General features: G+C 39.0%; 1 protein-coding gene across 3 annotated transcripts in view; it reads left to right on the top strand.

The window, feature by feature from the left end:
* The window catches only part of LOC122094414 (extra-large guanine nucleotide-binding protein 3-like), an 8,513-nt gene extending 1,632 nt beyond the window's left edge, over nucleotides 1-6,881 (top strand). The window contains exons 3-8 of one of the 3 annotated variants that reach the window (XM_042665210.1): nucleotides 687-797; nucleotides 891-1,070; nucleotides 1,941-2,118; nucleotides 4,007-4,257; nucleotides 5,514-5,686; nucleotides 6,169-6,881. In XM_042665210.1, the coding sequence (XP_042521144.1) occupies nucleotides 687-797; nucleotides 891-1,070; nucleotides 1,941-2,118; nucleotides 4,007-4,257; nucleotides 5,514-5,686; nucleotides 6,169-6,754 (1,479 nt within the window). In that variant the 3' untranslated portion in view covers nucleotides 6,755-6,881. Of the gene's footprint in view, nucleotides 1-686; nucleotides 798-886; nucleotides 1,071-1,940; nucleotides 2,119-4,006; nucleotides 4,258-5,513; nucleotides 5,687-6,168 lie in introns of all 3 variants that reach the window. The other 2 variants (XM_042665209.1, XM_042665211.1) reach the window with 2 other exon arrangements.
* The last annotated feature ends 751 nt before the right edge of the window (nucleotides 6,882-7,632 follow it).

A 7,632-nucleotide genomic window follows, 5' to 3' on the forward strand; every position in this document is an offset into this window, starting at 1 on the left:
TTTTTTTTTTTTTTTTTCTTTTTTATCTTTCTTAAACACCTTACCTCAGGCCTGGAGCTAGGTTGCTAAAATTATATTTCAACCCACATTATTTTTATCATTATGATTCATAAAGTAGAAAAATAATGTGTATTTCTTAATGATTAACCCTATCAATTTCTAATTGAAAAAGGGAAAAAATGATTAAAGAAAAATCTATTGTAGGAACCAAACATAAGATTTTGATTGAATCAGTATTTAGGTTTCAAAGAGTCAATTCAGCTTCTTGTTAATCCATTTTTAGATTTAGCTTCTCTTTGATGCAGTTACTATTCTTGTTTTAGAAAAAGGAACATCGAAAAGAAATCAATAAAAAATTATGGACAGAACGAAAACATCAATACCAGGGCCACGTTCCCACATTGAATAATAAAAACTTATATCCATGCTTTTCCAAATAGAAATTTTTGTTGGGTTTTTGTTTTTTCTGTTTTCCACTCCTTTTGGAAGGTTCAGCACTTTGTATGGAGCAATGGTGCCCTTGAGATTTGTAAATTCCGTCCTCTGTGCAACACTTGTATAAATATTACCAGCTATAGTAGCTTTCGCATGCTTATCCTTGATGTATTTCTTGTTTATGTATGTTTTTTCACATGTGTCAAGTTGTTGTCCATCTTGAAGGAAGACTGATGAAGATTAATTTACAGTTGGCAAGGGTGCAATGTCCTCGTGATACACATTTCTGGGTCTATGAAGATGGTCGATATGAGGAGGAAGGTCAGAATAATATCAGGGGGAATATTTGGGAAAAGGTGTATGTGAGAAAACATTTAAGGTTAAGATTTTATCAACAGTAGTATGTGTTTGAAATCTCTGTTTAAAATGGTTTAAATTTGCTCTTTGTTAGACAGGCATCGACACGGCTTCTCTGTTCCTTGTTCTCACTGCCTGTGCCCCACAGTCAACCACATGTATCGAGGGATGAAGCTAGCAACTATACCACAGTCCCAGAGTATGTAGAGCCAAAAAAGATTCAGAAGCTCCTATTGCTTGGACTTCAAGGCTCTGGAACAAGCACCATTTTCAAGCAGGTATGACCGTGGTTGGGAGTGTTTTAAATGCATATGGCTTCTCAAAGATGGCTGTCGATTCTTACCAACTGGTTTTCTCAAATTGCACATGGACTTCATTTACAAAAGTAAATTGTTTATTGGATTTCTTCCATATTATGGTATAAACCTCCAACTATAGAATTGTCATGGTTCTGTGGAGATTTAGGACACAATTGCAAACTCCTATTCCTGAAAGTGACTCTTTTTCTGTCAGATGCTCTTGTCATTTCCTGTACCTTGATGCATAGGTATTAACAAATTTCTTGCCACTGTTATCTTCATTTTGTGGTTCATCTTCCCTTCCTGGTTCAGGATTGCCTCCTGGCGATCCATATTATAATCACATTCTTCTGTTCATTACCGTGTCTTCTTGCCCCTTGAATTAATATGTTTCCTGCATTTAAAGCATGTTCCTTAGGGCTGTCTTTGGTAGCCAAGAGAAGAAAACAAAACAAAACAAAAAAGTATAACAACTGTACTATTTTCTTGGTTTAAGAAATCCTCATTGTATTTGGAAGGTCCTAAACCAAGAGAAGATTCTCTTTTTGAATTTCTAAATTCACCTTGGGAATGATGAAGTTTTTTAGTGATGCCAAAGAAAAAGTCTTTCCTAAAACAAAAAAAAACTAAAAAAACTTTTTTTTTTCCTTTTCTTCTATTGGTAGTCAAACAAACATAATTTTTTTAGTTTCTTACCATTTCATTTCTTTTTTATTCTTTTCTAGATTCTTTTTTCTTTTCATTTCTTTTCTTTTCTTCTCTTGGCTACCAAACACAGCCTAGTAGATTATGTCTCCCTTTTATTTCCTTCTATTATCATTTTTACAATCATTATGTTTGACTAAACAGGCCAAGTTTTTGTATGGGAACAAGTTCACTCCTGAAGAACTGCAGGATATCAAACTAATGATACAGAGCAACTTGTACAAATATCTTAGCATTTTGCTTGAAGGAAGGGAGCGTTTTGAGGAGGAGGCTTTGTGTAGAAATAAAGAACTAGGTTCACATGATCAACACTCTTCAGCAGGTAATACCTAGCTACTCGGGATTTATTTTCCCCAGCTATCTGTTCTTCATATTTAGTTCCCTCATTTTCCAATGGTCTGAGACATCGGTTTGATGAAACTAAGTGTTGCCTTGATCATAATAGACCATTTCGTGAATGAATTGTCTAAAGCAAAACTGAAACAAATTATCCATCAAATTCTTTCAAACTAACCAAAATACTTTCAGTAGATTGAGACAATTCTCTCTCTCTCTCTCTCTCTCTCTCTCTCTCTCTCTCTCTCTCTCTCTCTCTCTCTCTCTCTCTCTCTCTCTCACATGTGCACAAGTGTACCTGTTTGTTTGGATGGAGTACCTGTAACAGCTACTTGTAAGAGTAGCAGTCGGCGACTGTATGTTACATCTACCTTTATAAATATTTTAGGCTGCAATTAATAAAAAAAAGGGAGGGGGGATGAAAGCTCCCTGGTTGTGTGGCCCCTGTGACTAGACACAGAGGGTGGCGGAATGACAACCCCACCCCTGTGAAACCCAAAACATTCACCCGTTTATGTCCATATGTGCCCCCTCATTACCCTCCATGCTAGCAGAGATGCCACACCACCAGGGATCGTTCTTTAATCCCCCCCCCACCAAAAAAAATAAAATAAAAAATATTTTATTGGGAAAAAGAAGCCTAGAAGGCGAGTGGCCTCTACAACCAGACACGAAGGGACGAAATGACCGCCCCACCCTGATGCGGATCCGGGTTCCAAAGAATGAAATCGGATCGCTTAGGGGTCCACAAGAATGACTAAAAATCTCAAATTTAATGGTTGAAGGGTATTCTTGTAATTTCAGAAGAAGCAGAGCCTTAGAAATAATTATATGGAGCTGGGGTAGTTCTAGAACTAAAAACATTAATATAAGGGCTTATTCTGAAATTTTAAAGAAAGGGAGTATAACCTGAAATAAAGTCCGGCCAGAGATCTTTATGTAATTTTAAGAATTTATCTTCTTCTCCACTAGAAACTGAAACCAGTGGTAAGAGAGGAGAGCTGGCGGTGGTGAGATCTCATCCTAGGGGCATCGATTCAGTCCAAAAATTATAGTTGAAGCTTGGAGATCTTCAGGTCTCGTGATTCCGACAGGAAAAAAATCCCAAACAGCAAGTAACGAAGGTCAAAGCACCTGCAACTCAGATCTGGCGGTGACCTGCAAAACCGGATCTGAACCTGAGTTCGATCTCTCAGGTCAGAATTATTCTTGGAAGTAATACGCTGGGTTTTGATCACCTATAGGTAGGGAGCTCTCGACCAAGTTCTTAGTCCAAGCAGCTCAAGGGTGAGGGAGCTCAATCCCCTTGTTTGGGACTGCAACTACCACCAGAAACACGGCAGCAGCTAGGTGTAATAAGTAGAAATAAAGATAAGAAGGAAGAAGATGGAATCAAAGATGAAAGGGAAGGGAATAACAGAAAAGAGAAGTTCAGAGAGTGAGAACAAGAGAGTCGCAGCTCACAGCAGCCGTACCATTCATTCCAAAATTTCAATTCTTCAAAAACTGTTTGTTACTAGAGTATTACATGGCTTATAAAAGAAAACTCAAACATCAAAATGGTAACTAATTTAAAATTGAAACTAATCTAAAATTAGAAGCTAAATAATACTAAAGGAAATTGTTTCTAAAACCAAAAGGAAATCAAATCAAAGGTAAACTTTTCCCTAGATCCATCGCCCAACTGCATCACACCCTCATGGAAAACAGAAAACCTGTTGCAGTTGATGCTTCTGTGGTGCTTTCATTGGTCCCCGTGCTGGTGCAGGGGCCGTGTTGCCTTTTAGGGAACTCCCTATTTTATGTATGAACTAGTCTTTAGGTGTGCTAATCCTTTGAATTGGCTCAAAAATTTAATTCCAAGTTTATCGCAGGTGAAGGAGAAGATCAATCCCATGAAACAAACCCGTGTGTCTATTCCATCAATCCAAGATTAAAGCATTTCTCAGATTGGCTTCTGGACATCATAGCCATGGGAGACTTGGATGCATTCTTTCCTGCAGCAACACGTGAATATGCTCCACTGGTTGAAGAAGTGTGGAAGGATCTTGCAATACAGGAGACATATAAAAGAAAGAACGAGCTTCACTTTCTCCCAGATGTCGCTGAATACTTCTTAAGCCAGGTATTGTGTTACTCCTTTGCAGTGGAATTTCCATCATACTGTTTTTTTTTTTTTCAGATGCATTCAATGCCTATTATATATAGCATATGTAGCCTGGTGGTGCAGCTACTGGGTGGTGTTAGGGGTCATCAAGGCTATGATGTTTCTTTGTTATCACCAACTTACCATATGGTGAAAAAGGGTGTCTCCATTTGATAGAGGGCGCCCATCCACTTCACTAGTTAAGTTTTGGCTTAAAACAAACAGTGGAAGTGCATCAAAAGTGAGGTTCAAGCGAGAAGATTACAGAAATGCCACTAGTTTCTATTATAGTGAGATGGCATTCTTGGATATGATACTTTAAACTCACTCCTTACCACTTCCAGTACCTCTTTTTTGGCTTAAATTTGTCCTGTGAAACTGTTGAGCCTGTATTATGCATGCCATGTGGCAAAGGAATGTGAGTAGGTAACAATGACAATATTTCCAACCCTTGTTATGTGTAGTTTTTTTGCTTATTCATTTGTTCTGTATTCAGAGGGGAGGGGGGAAGGCAATTGGTTAATGATGAAGACTGAACAATCAATGCAGGTGGTTGGAACAGTCACTTCAACTGTCCAACTTACACAACAAATGGAATTGTTTGGGATCTGGCCAAAACCATCTGTTTTATTAAAGTCCAGCATTTGAACTTGGCTTCGTTTCATTGGTTTACTTGTTTCACAACTGAACCAGGTCGAATCATAAACTGACGCCCTTGGCAGTTGGATTTCTGATCTGCAAGCAAAATTATGTACAGTCAACCCCCCCCCCCCACCCTAGTTGTTTGGTGAATTATGGATCATTATTGAACTCCCCCTCACCAAAGAGAAAATTAAAAAAATATAAATAAAACCTGTGCTATACCAAATACTGAATTGTGTGGTTCCCAAAATCTCTGTTGTGCAACAACTTGGGAGCATAGGAACATCAATTTCCTAGGTTGCTGTATTTTGTCATTCTTGTTGAACATTGTGGCGGATGATTGTGCTAGCCAAACTTTGGGTTGCAGAATTTTTCGGTGACTCTATTGATCAGAACATCACACCATGTAATCTGAAATAATGTCTTAAGAATTTGGAATAGCAGTAACCATAAATGTTTTGAAATTTACTGACGTTAGTCTAAATTTCTCTTTTGAACTTCATTTTGCAATGCGGGTTTTTCTGTTTTGTTTTGTTTTTTTTTTTTTTTTTTTGATTTACAGAATTGCTATTTTATTTGTCATGTCCTTTCAGGCTGTTGAGGTGTCAAGCAATGAATATGAACCTTCTGAGAAAGATATATTGTATGCAGAAGGAGTCACCCAGGGCAATGGTTTGGCTTTCGTTGAATTTTCCCTTGACGATCACAGTCCGATGTCTGAGATCTACACAGACAATCCGGAAGCTCCACCAACACCTCTCACCAAGTAATGCTTCTTTCCTGCACTCCTTAACAAGTTAATGTCCCCTGAAAGAGTGAAAACAAAATTGACCAAGTCATGGAATTATTTTGGTGCTGAGGAACAGTAATTCCTGTCAATTCCATCCATTCATCCATGTTGCAAACCTGCTGGTGACCTTGGGACTTGCCACGTGACGAGGTGAACGTTTAGAACATACACACACTCTGGCCTGGTGGACAGAGGTGATATACAATGCAAAAAATGCAAGTGGCAGCCTCCACATGGCATTTTCTAATTTTCCTGTTGCAAACTTGTGGGAGAACCAACCTCCCTTTTTGTCTTCACCTAGTTGATCCAGGTGGACTTTCATTGTGAGCCAATTAAAATGGATACTAGTGCATATCATTCTCCTTTACGCATTCTTTTTCCACTCTCCCTTTTATGGCATGTTTTCCTGGTTCTCACAATTATTTTGTCTGTCTTTCAACTCTATATTCTGTATCCAGATACCAACTAATTAGGGTAAATGCCCGGATGAGTGAGGGATGCAAGTGGGTGGAAATGTTTGAGGATGTGCGTGCAGTTATCTTCTGTGTGGCCCTGAGTGACTATGATCAGATGCAGTATGCCCCTGAGAACAGTTGTAGTGGAACCCTTCTCCAGACCAAGATGATACAAAGCAAGGAGCTCTTCGAGACCATGGTCAAGCATCCATGCTTCAGGGACACCCCTTTTGTGTTGATACTAAACAAGTATGATCTCTTTGAGGAGAAGATTAATCAGGTGCCCTTGAGTGCATGTGAGTGGTTCAATGATTTCTGCCCCCTGCAGCTTCACCACAACCAATCACCTGCACACCAAGCTTATTACTATGTGGCAATGAAGTTCAAGGACCTATATTTTTCACTCACCAATCGAAAGCTTTTCGTGTGGCAAGCAAAAGCCAGGGACCGTATGACTATTGACGAGGCATTCATGTATGTAAGGGAGGTGCTGAAATGGAATGAGGAGAAGGATGAGAACTATGGTGCACCAGAGGATTCCTTCTACAGTACTGATTTGAGTTCATCACCATTTATCAGACAAGAATGAGTGTATCTTCCAAGCTCTCGTATGGGCTATATGTAACTAAGTTGCTTTGCTGCCTCCTTGTGCAAGTGATTTTATTTCCTAATCATATTTATTAAAATTGGTTTGTGGAAGATGTCTACAGGTCAAACACTTGTGCCCCAGGTAATCTCTTTGAAGTCCCTCATGGCTTTTCCTATGAATAACTCTGAATGAGTGTTGATCTGTCAACTCCAAAATTAGCATTCAAACTTGCCTATGCGTCAATCGTCTGTTAAATCAGTCTCTCCAGAATTTCTCACCTGAATGAAGGCAGAAAGCAATTCTCCATGGTTGGCTCAACGTCAGAAAGGCCTCTCAAGTTACGTGAAGGACAGATACTTGGCTCTTGTATTATGGCTTCTTGTGGATGCCATCTTCCTGTATACTTTGACATGAGCCGTGAGGAACACTAATTAGAAAGTGGTGTAGAATATTAAAAATAGTCGGTCAACCTTGAAATCCTGTAAGCTTGACTGTAAATGTAGAGCTAGGAGGTTGTGTTTGTTTACATGTTATACGCAGAAAAAAAAAAGGAAAGGAAAAAGCTTTAGACTGTACTATGATGGGATTGCAATCAGAAGCTTTGCATTTCAAAGAGTTTCAGACGATGTGGAAGCTTTGTATGCATTTGTTAAGAGTTCAGACGATAATCCTGAAACACTGCAGATCGATCTAGTCCAGGTTTTGCATGAGCCATGGTAGGGTTAGGTTAAGCCCTCCCTAGTGTAGTAGTAGCATAGAGAAACTAGGTGATGTGGTATCTGTTGGAGAGAACTCAATCACGTAGCTGAAATGATTTGATTAGTGTTATGGTAAAAATATGCAACCGGCGACAATATGCCAAATGAACCATGTGGGTA

Source organism: Macadamia integrifolia, chromosome 11 (assembly GCF_013358625.1).
Source record: "Macadamia integrifolia cultivar HAES 741 chromosome 11, SCU_Mint_v3, whole genome shotgun sequence".
Taxonomy (NCBI): Eukaryota; Viridiplantae; Streptophyta; class Magnoliopsida; order Proteales; family Proteaceae; genus Macadamia; species Macadamia integrifolia.